At 37.8% G+C, this 15,890-nt stretch overlaps 1 protein-coding gene and 1 long non-coding RNA gene across 7 annotated transcripts in view; one reads left to right on the top strand and one right to left on the bottom strand.

Annotated features, from left to right (window-relative positions):
* Nucleotides 1–13: 13 nt before the first annotated feature.
* On the top strand, nucleotides 14–14,794 carry LOC146543240 (uncharacterized). Of its 4 annotated transcripts, none has more exons than XR_014886751.1 (4): nucleotides 14–163; nucleotides 289–1,012; nucleotides 2,652–10,486; nucleotides 12,548–14,794. It is a non-coding gene; the product is annotated as an uncharacterized LOC146543240 (long non-coding RNA). The 4 variants fall into 4 exon arrangements; XR_014886750.1 differs by having other exon boundaries at nucleotides 289–9,898; nucleotides 10,309–10,486; XR_014886749.1 differs by having other exon boundaries at nucleotides 289–10,098; nucleotides 10,309–10,486.
* KCTD5 (potassium channel tetramerization domain containing 5) overlaps nucleotides 2,931–15,890 on the bottom strand; it is a 30,448-nt gene continuing 17,488 nt past the window's right edge. For 2 of the 3 annotated variants that reach the window (XM_085237327.1, XM_085237328.1), the window contains one exon: nucleotides 2,931–9,142. In XM_085237327.1, the coding sequence (XP_085093453.1) occupies nucleotides 9,113–9,142 (30 nt within the window). In that variant the 3' untranslated portion in view covers nucleotides 2,931–9,112. Of the gene's footprint in view, nucleotides 9,143–12,170; nucleotides 12,243–15,890 lie in introns of those variants that run through there. The other variant, XM_085237329.1, reaches the window with a different exon arrangement.

The raw sequence follows: 15,890 nt of genomic DNA, 5'->3' as shown, positions 1-15,890 counted from the left end.
TGCCTGCGCCGCAATTGGGCAAAGCCGGGAGGAGGCAAGGCGAATCCTCCTGCTGGGGGCGGAGCTCCGGGCCCCGAGCGCGGGCGCTGCGCTGCGGCTGTTTCGGGCGGCGGAGGCCGTATGCGTTTGCTTCCTGTTTTGTTTTGTTTTGTTTGCAAGTTTGGTGGTTTTTTTTAGTGGTTTTATTAATTATTTTTAATTTTTGGGTATGACTCACATTCTGTCCTTATGTTGAGCGTGTTTAATTTTAATGAAACCGACGTTTTTTGTCTTTAAACCTCCTTTTAGCCGCATCCTGCCGTGGTCTGTCTGTCGATGCTCATTGAACTGCACCCTGCGTAGCGCCGTAAGACCAACATGGCTTATCTTCCTCGCCCTTCTCTCGTCGCTCCAATTAGGCATTTCCATAAATAAGCACTTCTGTATTGAATGGGACAAACTTGGGCCGGTGCTCGGCTCCAGAACCTCACTGCCCCACGTCCCACCCAGACAGCCGTTCTGGCCGCGATGGAGGCACCGCCCCCCAACCCACCATCTGGAGATTTAAATTACTATTGAGAAAAGGAAAGGCACTGAGCAGACGTACCCAAAACGGAGCACGGGTCAAGATGTCATCAGTTTAAAGCGCTGTGAGAAAAACCAAGGGCAGGTATTAAGCAAATTCAACTGATAAAGACACTATGGCAGTAATGCGAGGATGGGTGTGGAGTCTTCATCAGCTGAGGGTTGAAAGGTAGCTTAAATTACGTGTTTTATGTGCAGCCACTCCCGTGTTTAACCAAGAGGGTGAGCCGAGTGCTCTGATACTCTCCCGGTTTTATTTATTTTTTTCTCTAAACAATTCACGCTCTCATTTGAATTTAATCACCGTTTGGCTCCACAGAAATGATGGAGGAGCTCTCTCTCTCCAGGCTGCTCTCAGAAAATAGAAACAAACCAGATCTTCGAATCGCTTGCCATATTCTCACCCTATCTTCATTTAGCTTCTTTCCATAAAGGAATCATTCAAGAGGTATTATGTTCCCTTGGAATGAATAGTTCCTGTTCCTATGCATGCTTTAGCCTATTGCATAGCACAATGATACAAAATAGGATACCTGTATTCCTGTGGGCCCTCCTGCCCAACTTTTTCTCATCCCAATGCACAAATACCTATGACATTAGCTACTTTATTTCTTTTAACTTGTAAATGCTGGAGGAGAGATGGAAAAGAGTTAGCGGCCATGTGTACAGAAAACATCCCGACTGTCACTAATGACTTGGAGAAACAGGAGTCTCAGAGACCTTAATGAAAACTCCAGTTTCAGGCTGCTTCATGCAACAGTTACTGGATGCCATCTCAGTTGTATATTATTTGGTGAAAACACGTTTGGAATATCTGGAAGTTTCTTTGCAAAAGTTAGGAACAGGTACTTTCAGGAAGCCTGTTAAAGTGGCTATGCCAAATCAGATGAAAGACCACTCCAGCTACACAGTCTTTCACCATTAGCAAACACCCACAGTAAAACCAGGACAAATATGTACTCTTCTGTTTATCTTTCCAAGTGTCCTATCACTTGCAGTTCTTCTAAGACATACATTTGTTGAGGTAGCAGGCAGGTTTCCTGTGTAGTGGATACACTTTCTGGGGCGTTTGCATTGATTGAATTTGCATCCCTCCAAACTCAGCACTGAAAGCTGTTACTGCTGATCTGAATGGACATGGTGGGAAAAAAAAATCACATTTCTTTGCAGACACTGAGGATTGCAGCGATATTACCAACAGCAGTGATTTTTAGAAGGAATGGTTAACACACCATTCACAGGATTTATCTCGTGAGATTGGGCAGGCTGAAGCCTTGGGCAACACAAATAAGGACTATGTGTTTATGACTGCCAGGCAAGCCTGGAGCCCACTGAAAGCTGAACATGCAGAGCTGTCTTCATCTTCCTGAAATGAAACTTCCTGCAGAAAGGAGCATTATCTCTTAATAAGCTTCAAATATTATCTAAATTAGATGCTGTCACTTACTTGGAAGTGTGCAGTCTAAGAGAACTATCTACTTCAGATCCCCCTTCTTAACTGGTTTCTGGTACACTCTTATTCCTTATGTGCTCTCATTTCTGCTGATTTGTGAAGATGCCTGAAACTGCAGATTTGTGCAGTAGGAATCTGGATTAAAAGCAGTGCTATTAATGGTAAACTGCAAATACATTTAGTAACAAAGCCTGATAAAAGTAAATAGTGAACACATCAAGTAGTTAATTTCTACTTGAGTAGCTTGTTTTTAGGGTATACTTTAGCAAAATTCAAATACAATTAAAATGCAGGAAATAACTTTAGTAAACTGACACAATTTCACTAACATTTCTAAACTTTGAACATGTTTTGCATTTCAAACTGATTAAAACTATTAAGATGAAATTCACCTCATTCTTAATTGTGTAGCCCCTTAAGATTTCAGAGTTCACTAAGTGGCTTGTTTATATTTCTTATTACAAAGTGTCAGTTTCAGATTCATTTTTCAGATATAAGTATTTATATTAAAAATCTACATACTGGATTCTAAAAGAAATCAGTGAGGTTGATTTGTTAGCTATGTGAATGGAAGAAAATATACACAAAGTCATTAATTAGAACTTGATACTTTTCTTTGTTATATCCATTCCAGAGGGGACAATTTCCTGCTATAATGATCAGTGACAGCGTAAACACTAAGGAAATTTCCCAGTAGATGTACATCTGAATAAACATGGCTTTTTCTGTGATCAGCTCTTTGAGGAAACAGAAAAGGATGCGTCTCCTTTGCAAAGGGGAAAGTATTGCTGCTTTGAATCACTGTAGAAAAATAAAACATTTTATATCTAAATGAAGTGCTACACCAAGTGTATCAGTGACTGTTATGGTCAACCTTAATGGATTTAGAGAAGAAAGATTTAAGACATCAGACTTTAAAAGGGAAAAACAGATTTATTTCATGCAGTTTACAATAGGCTAGTGTTATGAAAAGGAGGTTAAAAAAATACCCACACACATTTTTAATCGTATCTTTGTTTTAAAAATGATGGCTAACTATACCAACTTCAAATGTCTTGGGAAGCCCTAGCAGATTTTTTATCCAGGGAAACTCCCTGGATTCAATTTTTTTGTCCATGTCTGTGCTAAGAGTTCTGGCTAATGCAAAGGCATTAAAACCAAATCAAAACTCAAACTTTGCTGCAGTAAGAACACTTCAGAGATAACGAATTGGCACAAAATAAAGTGTTATTGCTAATCCACTATCCAGGAAATAACAAGTTGCAAGTATGGCCACTTGGATATTAACACAAACAGCTGATGCACAACTAACTGTGAGACAGGTGCTTTAAAACCAACAAAACCAACCTGCTGAATTGGGTATGTGGGCCTAGACAGACTGAAGGAAATAGATTCAGGGATTTTTTTCACAGCTAGGCTCAGATGAGGCTCAGGACAGAAGCAGGCTGAAATAGTTGCCATTTGGTACTTGTTTCAGTTTGGTGCTCTTGGTTCAGTTCCAACCAGATAAGTTGGCAACATTTTTTTTTGACAGTGTCTTGGCACTTGCTTTTCTCCTAGCAAGAACGCGTGGGCCAACTTAAATTTGAGTAACGTTGTGCATGAGCTTTTGTAAAATCTTCAAAAGGAACAAGAATCATGTACACAGATATTTCAACTCTTACATTTCATATGGATTGATTGGGCCTGGACATCTCAATAGGTGTTAGGTTGGGTCAAACCCTAGGCTCAGAATTCCAAAGCAAGGAGAACTTGCAGAACCTTCTCCTGCCTCAGCCGTCCCCAAAGGATCAAAATAACTCTCAATAAATTGTTTTAATTATAGCAGTTATTTATACACAACATCCTGAAGAGAACCCTGGAAAGAACCCAGAAAGCTGCTTGCAGCAGTATTTATTTACTAAGCTTTCCAGAAGTTTATACCTTGGTAGATCTTACAACAGTGAAGGACAGCTAAGTTGCAATGAAATATTCAGCATCAATTTCCTGGCACAGAATCTTCCTTAAAGTCTCTCTGTTGGCAGTTCTGTTCACAACAGCTGTTAGATTTCAACATGAGCAATAATAAAGTGGTGGGCAAATGTACTGTCATCTCTACTGTACTCCTTACCAAGCTGGATACTGAAATTCCAAACAAGATATGAATGCAATTATATCTGCAATTGGTTGTATCTGCAATTTCTAAAAATGATTTTAGAGTCTGAGTTAGAAAAACAATCTAGCTGCTTTTTAGAAGTTATGTTTGTCTCTAGAACCTCAAATTAGCCCTGGACAGTATTTTAGCCCTTAGGATTTCTGCAGTGAAAATGAAAAGAGTTCCTTCTTTTACACAAACTGAACAATAAAATAAGACCTATTTAGCCCTTTAAAGCCTCAGTCCACTAAGAAGCCTTTAAAGACAGCTCCTGATTGTTGTGAGCCAAAAGAAAGAAAAATTATATTACACTGAGTCCAGGCAGCTTTCTACAAATTTTTTTTTTAAATTGAATATTCATCCTATTTTAAGAATCAGTAATCCTACTCACAAACCCAGGTAAAATCCTGAGATTGTCCTTAAAGCTGCAAATAACTGCAGTCTAAAGTATAGTGAAGCAAACAGACAGCTTCCTGTATATATCTCAAAATGGCTGTGTTTGGAAACCACAGACCCCTGGAAGTTTTAATCCCACTGTCCTGAGATAAAAAGTACTGCTAAAGGCAAAGCAAAAGCCCATCTCTGTTTCAAGGACCCCAACTTTCAGGGTTGATTGAAGAAGTTAATTTGAAAAACTCGACAGAGATTGTTGATGCTGAGAGAGAGATTAAAATAGGAGAACGACACTTTTTGTTTTACTGCATTTTAAGTGAACAAAATGCCAAGTTTCGTCTCCAGACTCTCTTTTTTCCCTTGGCCTTGATGCCAAAGAAAAGCCCAGTTCTTAGCAGTTCTCCCAGTACGTCTCAAGGAACATATTCCAGCATACCTGAACAACTGGACAACACACATTATAATACATTTCCTAGATAACTGCATTCACTCACACATTTCTGCATTCTAAGTTCGTTTTTATAATACTAACAAAACAGTAATTTGTAAATGATATGAGTTTGTTACTGCTCAAAAAGAGACTGAAACTTCCAGCCACCTCAACAGATGTTCACGGAATGCAGTGTTCTGTTCTGAGAAATAGTTCTCTGAAAATATCATCATCCCACTCAACAGACTTGCTCCCTGAGCAAGTGCATTTTCTTTTGTTTAATCTGTTAGAATTTATTTTTTTTCCTCCTAAAAAAAGTCCCACTCTCAGAGAAAGAGGAGTTTGAATCAAGTTCTGGTATCTCCAGGAAATAATCATTTCTCATCAGTCATAACTGCGCAGAAACACTGCTGCAAATGGAGCCATGCAACTACTGCCAGAATAAAATCTGAAGAGAAAAAGCTGGATGGGAATCTTGAGCTTAGTTTCTTCAAGAATATGTTTTACTAATGCTCAGGTGGGAAGATGAAACAGTTCCCAGGAACTGTTATCATGACAAGAAGCCTACTGAATTTGAAAAAACAAAACCAACAACATTTTCCAAATGTTCCAAGTATATCATTCTGAAGACTGAAAGTTCAGTAGGCGACCAGGCCTGTGACACACGTTTCTGTGGGATAACAAACTGCAGTCATCCATAATCCTCAGAAACCCCACAGTAAGGAAAATTCCAGGTAAACTTTTGCTAAAAAATCTATTTCACACATACTGTGGGACCTGCTGAGTCAGACCCAGTTCCATTCACAACTTCGCAGCCTCAGAATGCAGATCACTGCAGATAAACTCTGATTCAATTGCTGCCTGAAGAAATGCAAAAGTGTTTGACATAAAAATCAGTCATCTCCAATATTAAAAAACAGCCTGTTTCCTAACTTAAATAAATGAATATAGTAAGTATAGACTTCTTGGTTCTTCAACAAGAAGTCCATCACGCAATGAAAGTCTCTGAGAAATTCCTCTAAAAATCCACTACGACCTACAGGAGTGCCCTCCTTCTCCATGAGCAACACACAAAACCACTGCCCTGAATATTCATAGAGGGAAAATGTGGGAAGCTAAACCTTTCACAGAACTTACATTTTCATGAGAGGTAAATTACCTTAACTAACTCTATGTTTTGGTATCTCTCCCTCCCTACTTTCTTCCTTCGTCAATCTCTCCATGCTCAAAACCCTAAATCCTAACTTGGAATACTGTTTTAATGTTAAGAGAGAGAAGCTGGAAAAACCCAGAGCTTACCTCACACTTTTTTTCAGAATAGCTTTTCAAATACAACCCCTCAGCATCAGTTTTACATAGTCATGAGCAGTTGGCTTAAGTGAATACTCCCCAAAGGACAGAAAAGAAACAAAGGACGCCGGTTTAAACGAAGTCCGTACATAACCTCATCCTGCAAGATGTTAAATTATGAAGCAATTGTTGAAAAATGTGATGTAGATTGGACTCTAATGCAAAAAAAGCGCCCCTTACTGTAGCTAACTGTACTTGAAATTACAAGAATCAAATAAAAACCGTCTTTAGGGATTGATTCTTACTGCCTTGAGCAAGGCGCATGATTGCACTTCCATCTATCTGAAAGCCTCAGATGTTCACAAAAAAATCAACAACAGCAAGAACAGGAAAGTAGGTAGTTCAGGTGTTCTCAAGCAATAGCACATATAAAATAATTTATAAGGTACCTGCCTTTTTTTTTTTTTCTTTTCCTTAAAATCTCCATGAGGTATCGGAAACAAAGTGCAAAATGATTAACCACCATTTTCCCCAAATTTGCTACAACAGGGATACAATGTAAACTGGAGAGCAGGTAATCTCAACACAAAAGCATGTTTTAAAACTGAAAAAAAATCCAGTGTAAAAACATACTTAGGAAAAAAAACAACCCTTTTCCGTACTCTGAGTTTGTTCGACTGGCTCAGTTTGTTACTTATGCTTTGCTGCTGCCATTCTTGAAGGTCTCACCTTGTGAAATAAAATACTCTGTCTTTTGAGGGTTAAATAAGAGACAATGGAAGTGCAGATTTAGAAGGATTATTACGCAGATATTTTGGGCATTAGAATACATGTGCGCCAATGCCACAGTGCTCTGTAAAGCTCGTCAAGAAAACCTGGTCAGCTGCAATTCCATGAGCTGGGGAGCTCAGAGAATATGGTGGAGTCATGCTGTTTAAAAACACAGTGACTACTGCAGCAGAGGAAATGCTTTAATATGTAGATAACACAGACAATAGTTAGGCTTATTTTCAGATACACAAGATAATCTGTTACTATTTAGGGGAACCTTGGGTGCTAAATTTAAGCTGATAAAATATGGGTGCCTAAAAAAGTATAAAAGTATAAACATTTTCCCCTACACAATTACATGTTTAGTAAATTCAATTCATTTTGAACATCTTTAAAAAAGACAAACATTGTATGTATTGTTGTGGAGGGGCCAGCAGCTTTCAGTGCAGACCACGTCCAAGTGGCAAAATGCATTACAAACCCTTTCAAGCATTAGATGCATGAACAAAACGTTTAGCTCACTGTTTAACCAGCTTAGTAGAAATGTTTTTTTTTTTGTTTTTTTTTTTACAAATTCTGCCAAACTTTTATCAATGTATAGTAAGTCTTTTTTGGTTGTTTTTGTTTTTTGTTTTTTGTTTTTTTAGAAAAAAAAGGATAGGCCTTAGGTGCTTGATAATCAGGCATTCACGTAAAGGATTACCTAGAGTATACGCATAAATCCTGAAGTTATTGAGAATTAACAAATGTCCTTAGAATTCAAAACAATTTTGTAACTTTTTGAAACTTTCTTCCACTGCTTTCAGCTACATGTGTCAATGTAGCTGAGTTTTATACTGTCAATATTATTAAGTGTTTTGAAGACGTGAAAGATTTTTCTCAAAACATAGTGTACTAAAAAGCTCCAGTCTTGTGTATTAGCCTTCATCCAGGACAGAAATCAATCAAGCTGAACCAGATGTTTTCAAAGTGTTCTTTAACTGCATAGTTGCAACAGTACAGAAAGACTGATTATGGTTATCTTGAATGTCTGGTTTTTCAATATTTCAAGAAATTTCAATTGCACAAGCTTGTGTTCATGCTCAACGTTGGTTTTTATCCCAGTCACAGAGACAGGGATCTAGGATCAGCCAGCCCAATTTCTATAACCTCCAGCTCTTGAAAAATCTCTACCATAATCCACTGTTATCAATACTTACAGGAATTTTAGAAGTACAAGCACAGATATGAATACTAACATCTCAAAAGAAACAAAATTTTCTGTTGTTCATCTTAAGTGAATTTCTATTCCCCTTCCAAACATCTGTCTAAGACTGGAGCGTGACTTTTACAAGAGGAGACTGTTTTGTCAGAAGGAACATCAAGAATGATTCAGACGAAGGCCATTTTCTCTGAGTATGGTCTTCCCTTTGGGTATTAACGTACGCTATAAACCCAGTCAATATATACAAACCTTCCTTTAAAGAAAACCTTTGTTTTTTTACGTGCTAGTTTCAGTTGATCTCCTAGGCTGTTCTTACCTAATAGAATACATTGCAGTGCCATAAGGAATGTGCAGTGTGAGACAGTCAGCTGGGGCTGTCACTGATGCTGTCACTGATTCTGAAACAATATAGGCCCAAATATTTGCATTTGTGGGCTGTAATGCGTGTGTGTGTGTGTGTAGCACCAATTGCATTGTCTTTTAAATGTTTACAATTATTAGTAGGAAAATTTCTGCTAACTGATCAACATTGGGTCATCCAGCACCAAGCATTAAGTGCTACATGTCTCAGAGGAAAATATGAGTGCGTGGTTATTTCTTTTCAGATGGCCAGTGTTGGATAGCCCGTAAGAGAGTACAACCATGCACTACAACCAAAACTTAAAACACACTCCCACACCATCTATTCCCATTAAGTAATCTTACAATGCATTAAGCCAGTTGACACCAGCTTATAGGCAAAAATGGTTGAACCCAGATCAACAGAAAATTGTCTAAATCAGATTTTTTTCTTTTGCAGCCAAGCCTCTTCAATGTGACAACTCACTGCATCTTGGAATAAACAAGAAAAAACTTCACCCTTCAATACTGCCTTCACATCCTGGATCCTCGTTCTTGCAAAATCTGAAAGAGGCAAATAAAAACTCCGTAAATGAAAATCCATGCAATGTCATTCCTAAAGAATGGAGGACAAAGAACAACATAATAACTACTTCAAATAACTGATATCAATTTTTTAAGAAGCTGGTTCAAGGACCTTCCTGAAACCTGTGCTTTAGGATTAAAAAAAGAAAAGATTAATACATACCATATTTACTGTCAAACATTGCGAAAACACATGTACATCACTACTAGTAACAGAGTCTGATTAATACAGTCAAAGCTTAACGGTTGGGAGATGTAAGAAGTAAACCATTTCAGTCTCACCATTGTTCTAAATTTACTTAGGTTCTGTATGGTAAATGAACTCAGATACTTTATTGAAAATGAGGATGTAATCTTAATTTTTTGCGATTGTAGAAAAACGTCCTCAACTCTTGAGAGTTTCAGCTGCGAACTGCATGCTCTGGAAACATGAATTAGCAATTCAAAATGTGCACAAATGACACAGTGGGTGAGATGATGCAGACAGCTTTCAAAGACCAAGAATACAAGTTGGCAAGAATCTAATCTACATTTGAAACAGATATCCAGACTTGATATTTTGCATGAGCTACACGTAACCAACGACATTTTTTCACAGATACTTACTGTGCTGTTCAGAAATACAAAGCTCATCAGTTGGACTGACCAGCTATAGGAAAATAAATACTACTTTATGACAATTTTTATATTCTTTTACATGAATATTGTTTGCTCCTGCAAGTTCTCACAAGTTGGGTAAGCATCCTAGGCCACGGAAAACTGCTTCTATAGAGACAGGACACTGCAATTCTCACACATTACTTTGTCCATCATTATCCTTTGAATGATCCAAGACAAGGAACTGAGAAGCACTGCAGCTTTTGACCTCATGAGCAGGAATGTATTTCTCACAAATTGCAGCTGTTACTACAGAACAGAGACTCCCATTACCATGAGTAAAATGATTATTTTTTTCCTAAAAGCAGTTGGTTTGTTTAATATTCACTTTAAAAGGTGTATATTAAATACAGGGGCTGAAGTCTAACAGAAAAAAAAAAAAAACCAGTCCTTGAAAACTCTGGGAAATGTTATATATAACATCTAGCAACACAAAGGTTATGTATCCCATTTGCATTTAATTATTATTTTTTTCCTTCTCTATTTAGATTCTTTTCAGCACCTCCAGTGAAGGAAGGATCCACATTTTAGGACTGACTCCAGGCAACAACATTTCTCACACTGCTACTCAAACCTGAGTGGCAAACAGCAGTAACAGGTCAGCTCTGAGGCTGCCTAGTTCCACAGAGGAGCCTTCAAGCAAACATAGAACCAGTCATGACTGAGGTAAAAAAGCCTACTACTAAGTAAAGCTTCAAAAGTACTGAGCACAAATATTTTACAGTGTTCATCTGAAAGTTAAACTATCTCTAATGATACTTCATTTTTTCTTAATTCTTGTCCATTTTCTAAGTGCTGGGAATGGCTCTTGATTTCAAATGCTGAAAGAAAGCAAAGGCACAGTATGGGAAACAGCATGGCTGTCTTCAATGTATAATTTCTTTCTATGATGATTTGAATTTAATCTCATATTATAACAAATATCATGCCAATAACTCAGTAACACATTCCACTCCAAACAATTCACAGAATCTGACAGCTTTGTGCCTGTTGGGTAAAAATTGGCAACCACTTATAACACAGCATGCCAATTCCATGCATGGTTTCAGATGAAAAAGTCTAGGTTTTTGGTTTCTTTTAAATATTGTTTCAGTGTTGACAATTGAACACACCAGCCTCTATCAGTCATCAGGCCCAATGACTACAGTCATAGAACTATAGAATCGTTTGAGTTTGAGTTTTAAAAGATCCTAAAAGATCATTTAGGCCAATTCCCCGGTCAAGTGGGGACAGTTGAATGCTAACTTCAAAGTTAAAAAACAAATCATTTTCATTTTTTTAAATCCACTTTATCACTTGCACACTGAAATCCCTGCGGTGTCTCCCTTTGTGGTTACAAAATTCTGTTTCATTTCAAAGTCAGACAGTATTATTTCATTAGGAAAACAGATGACAATGCAGGATCTTCAATACATTTCCATATAGAAAGATGTTTCTGATGGCTCTGATACATTTTAATGCAAACACAGCCTATTTCAGGAGGAATATATATAATTTACTGTGTGTACTAAACAAAAAGCATTTCATGAATTGTAGGAAAGATAAAAATGTGTTCTGCAAGGAAGAGACAGGCCTTGAAAACTGCTCAGTAGCTACTACAAAGACATTCTAAAGGGATTAGAAAGAGAAGATAATGTCATTGATACCTATCTGATGCACTGACCTGCATGCAGGCTTGAGGCCAAAAAAAAAAAAAAAAAAAATTGCTTACTGGAAGGTGAGGAAACATATCAGGAGTTAATTGGATATATGCTTAATACTTAATCTCTTTCCTTTAGTACTTGCAGTCAATTGTAGCTAAGAACAATGTATCGGAACAGAAGCCCACACGGTGGATAACAGTTTGATGCAGCAATTCTAGCCAGTAAGGCCAAAAACATTGCAGTTTGAAAACATTACTGCATCTATTCATTTTGAGAACGTTTCCCATTTAAAGTACAACATTTGAGTTTATTCTTTCCTTAAAAAAATACTCTGACGTTTATTTAATAGAGTTAGAACTACTTTCTGTAAACTTCAAGAACACATACAGTAATATAAAGCTACCCCAGATCTGGCTGTTCAACTTGGCAGACTTTGTTGAGACAGTAAATCCAACATGAAGTAGCAAATTCCATCAGATCAGACAATATTTTAACATGCTTTGCTTCATACTTCTTTGGTAACCCCTACTTTTACTAAAGAGAAAGCAGTTTCTGATCGCAGGCTCTCAAGAGAGAGGTGCTCCATCCACCTCTGTTCAGCAGCTGGGTGAAGGAGGATCTTCTATAGTCACGGCACAGTGATTTTGTCCAAAGAAAGAAAGAAATCTGAATTGAATTTGAATTTCAATTATCAAGAATTATACTAAAATTGGGCTTACTTACTAATTGCTCAAAGGATGACTGATTCTGTTCTGCAATCTGAATTTCCTCCTTTTCTTCTGAAAATAAGATGTTAATGAGATGGTGGCTATCTGGGCAATAATGCTGAGAGAAGACACCTCAACAATAGCAGAGGCAACTAACATTTGAAAATGGTTGTGGCAGATCTTCTAAACTGCTGGTAGCTAGAACTGAGGGGTGTATCTGGAGCAGAAAGTTTTCTTGCAAGAACATGATCTAAACATGCAAGAACATGAGCTACACAGAGACTTGCACTGATAATGCTCCTTTGTCCTTACTCTTCAAATCTGATGTGTTCAGAATTTTCCAGCTTTTCATGCTTCTACTTTTATTTTTCCTCCAGGTACTCTCAGGAATGCTGAATAAACTCAGTTTCTGAGGGCCTGAATGTGACAGCTTCTGAGATAACTAGAATGCAAGACCTATTTCCTCCCACTCAGAATAGATCTGCTGCAGATGTAATAGCATCTTAAGAGACTTTCTGTCTCCTGGGTAGCTTAAGAATCCAGCATTCAATTCCATCAGAGGACCAATTTACTTTTTCTCAACAAAGCTTCAGATTTGATCCATTCCTTGCAGCCATTTTGTAAGCATAGGGTCTTTTGCCAAGCCCACCTCAGCAGCAGTTCCTGTTAGCATCAGGTAAGATAATAATCACAGTCAGAGAATGATTTGGGTTGGAAGAGACCTTATAGATCATCTAATTACAACTAGCTGTAGTGTAGCTGCTTCTTCCTCTGTGTAAAAGCAACATTTCAGAAACACTTTCATGCAACTTCTGTGTTGTTCCAGCAGTGACTTGTTAAGCACCTCTTATCTTCAGTAAGACATCAAATTACAGTGGAAAGCACATAATCCCTCAGTGGAGGGAGTTGTTTTGTGTGACAAAGATAACAGTACATTAAGATCACATCATCTGCTTCTATTTGCCAAGTCTTGATTCAAAAACATTTAGTTTCAAAATTACCATATATTTTGACTATGCTGTACTTCAGTTAAGTTTATAAATGTATTGCCAGATCAGGTGTTCACTGAAAATTTAGTCTGCAAGTTTGTATGAGATGCCCCTACACATAAAGAGTTATTGACAGAAAAGATGTCAAAACCAATTTTGGTCCTAGAGCATTGTCCCATACAATCTATATGAAGCACTTTTTCTCTTAGCATACCTTTAGAGGATATCATCATAGTACAGCTGATAACAGCCACATTCATTATTTTGTCAAAGAGCCAACATACAGAACAGGTATTCTGCTTCTGCTAACCATGCCACAACTATAATCACGAACAAATACACCACTAGGACCAGCAAAAGGACAGCACTACTGGGGACAGGAATTGGTGGGGCAGAAAAGCATCTGGGTAAAATCCTACGGCAGCTAGTGCTCACCATGACATTTACACTTAATCTGAGTCATTCATATCGTAATCCGTTTCTTCATCTTCACTCTGAGTGGCATGCAGCATGCAGCAAGTATAGAGAAAGGAAAGGAAAAGAAAAGATTGCAAGTGAGTCAGAGCTGCAACAAAGTACAGTCCACTTAGACTTGAAGCATTGGAGAATGGCACTAATTTACTTTTATTTGGGACCCCCACTCTTCATAAGGAAGCATGACAGCAGACAATTGCAACCAGGAACACTGCGGATTTCATGAAAATGTCCTCTCCCAAATGTCCAAAAGTCTGCAGACAGAAGTCAACAGCACCATGAAATATAATAACAGGGACCTTAAGTACACAGAAAATTTAAATAATCTAAAGTTGGTATCTTAGCTTCTCCACAGATGGGGAGGGATAGCACTTGAAAAATCAAATTTTGGAAATAGATGTTATGAACAGGCTTTAGTCATTACAGGTAAATAAACTGCAAGAGCAAAGTGCTTGTGGGAACACAGGCTATCTTCCAGTAATGTCATAGCTACCTGTAGAGACACTGAAACTATCTAAGTCAGTGTTCCAAATGGGAACCCAAATGGGGTTAAATTCCCTCTCTCAGTCACACTAGAAGGCTGCAAAAGAGTCAACTACTGACAAGAACTAAGAAAAGCAGGTGCTTAAATACATCCCAAGACTGGCATCTTGCTACCTGTTACACTGTTTTGTTGGTCATTTTTGTTTTTTACTGCAATTTGACCAGGCCATTTCTTCCTTAAAAATGCCAATGGCAAGATCATGCTAAAATTACTACTCTGTGGAAAATATACACTACAGGACTGATCATTTTTGTACTTATTAACCGCTAATGCTACACAGCACAGCACATTCTCAATTATCTTTCGATATGTTACATCAACAAAACAATTCTCATGCTTTGTACAAGCTAGAGGTTCACCAACATGTAGTTAAGTGAAGTATAGGTTTGAAAGGCAGTAAAGTTTGCATAGATCCCTCACGGTGAGAGTGGTGGAATAACACATTTCAAGATTTTAATTGCTAATGTTTCTCTGTTCCAACTTATCTATGCAAGCTGTTTTCCATCAAACATCTCTAAGAAGGAATGAGGTGACACCTGATTACAGATTAGCAGAAAATGCTGCTTCTATTTTGAAAGTTCACCCCTGTTAATTAAAATTGAAGTGCCTGTCACAAAGCATTACCTTTTTTTTTTTTTTGCTTTTTCTAACCCAGTGTGTTGTAAAAGTAATAGTTAGGAAGACTTTCTTATAGTTTCTAAAAGTCAGCCTCAGGAAGTGATTACCTCACTCCATATATATCACTGGATACCCTAATTTCAATCATATGAACTTCCTGAGGACCAACTCAGATGCTACTGAACAGACCACAGACTGGAAGTTTAAAGCTGGCTAAGCAGGGAACTACTGAGACAACAGCTCCCAAGGACCAGCCCAAATTTCTCAACAACACAGTTAGAAACCTCCCAACCAAAAAGGAATTCCGCCCCTCACACCCTGACAAAACATACACTTATAAGATATATAGCATAAAAATAAATAAAAAGGATTATTCGAGTATTGCCATTTATTGCTAGCAACAGCTCAACTCTTCCAGGACAAAAGGAGCAAATGTTTATATCTTCAAATAAAAATGAGCAGTAATTCTCATACCATGTCCCGGTCAAGTTATGCTCTGTTCTCATCTCTGAAATGATAACCAAGAAGTATTTAAAAAGAGAAGTCTAAGATTTAGCATCTCTCAGAGCTACTAATTGTACAGCAGTTGAACCATGCTCTGAACGAGTTTATCTATTCGGGTCTTGACAGTTCAGTTTGATGTATATTTTCTACTGTGTGAAGGATGCAATGTAACTCTGGCAACTTCTGAAGTTTCCTGAGAATGTACCACAAATTCTTATGAAGATGTACATCAAGCTCAAGAATTCCACTTTTCATTCCAGGCACATATCCCAGCCCTAAACTATTGCCACACTCCTCTTTTCCGACTCTTAAGTTTTCCTGAAGCATTCTGACAAAAGCAGAACTTGATTACGTTAATCCCTTAGAACTCTATGGAAGTTTTATCTCAACAGAGACAAAATAGCAGAAATAATAATTTCACTAAATATATATAAATAAAGCTTGGAGTACTTTTAAAATGTAATTTAGAAAAATGTCTCCACATATGTAGCAGCAAAACAAAGTTACACAGCACAGAAAGTAGAGAGGTTCAGCCTATTTGAGGCCACAATGCCAAAGATCCAGATTGCTTTTCAGCATTACTTCAAGATT

Source organism: Meleagris gallopavo, chromosome 16, assembly GCF_905368555.1.
Source record: "Meleagris gallopavo chromosome 16, MGAL_WU_HG_1.1, whole genome shotgun sequence".
Taxonomy (NCBI): Eukaryota; Metazoa; Chordata; class Aves; order Galliformes; family Phasianidae; genus Meleagris; species Meleagris gallopavo.
This window is presented reverse-complemented; position numbering and strand designations above follow the sequence as displayed.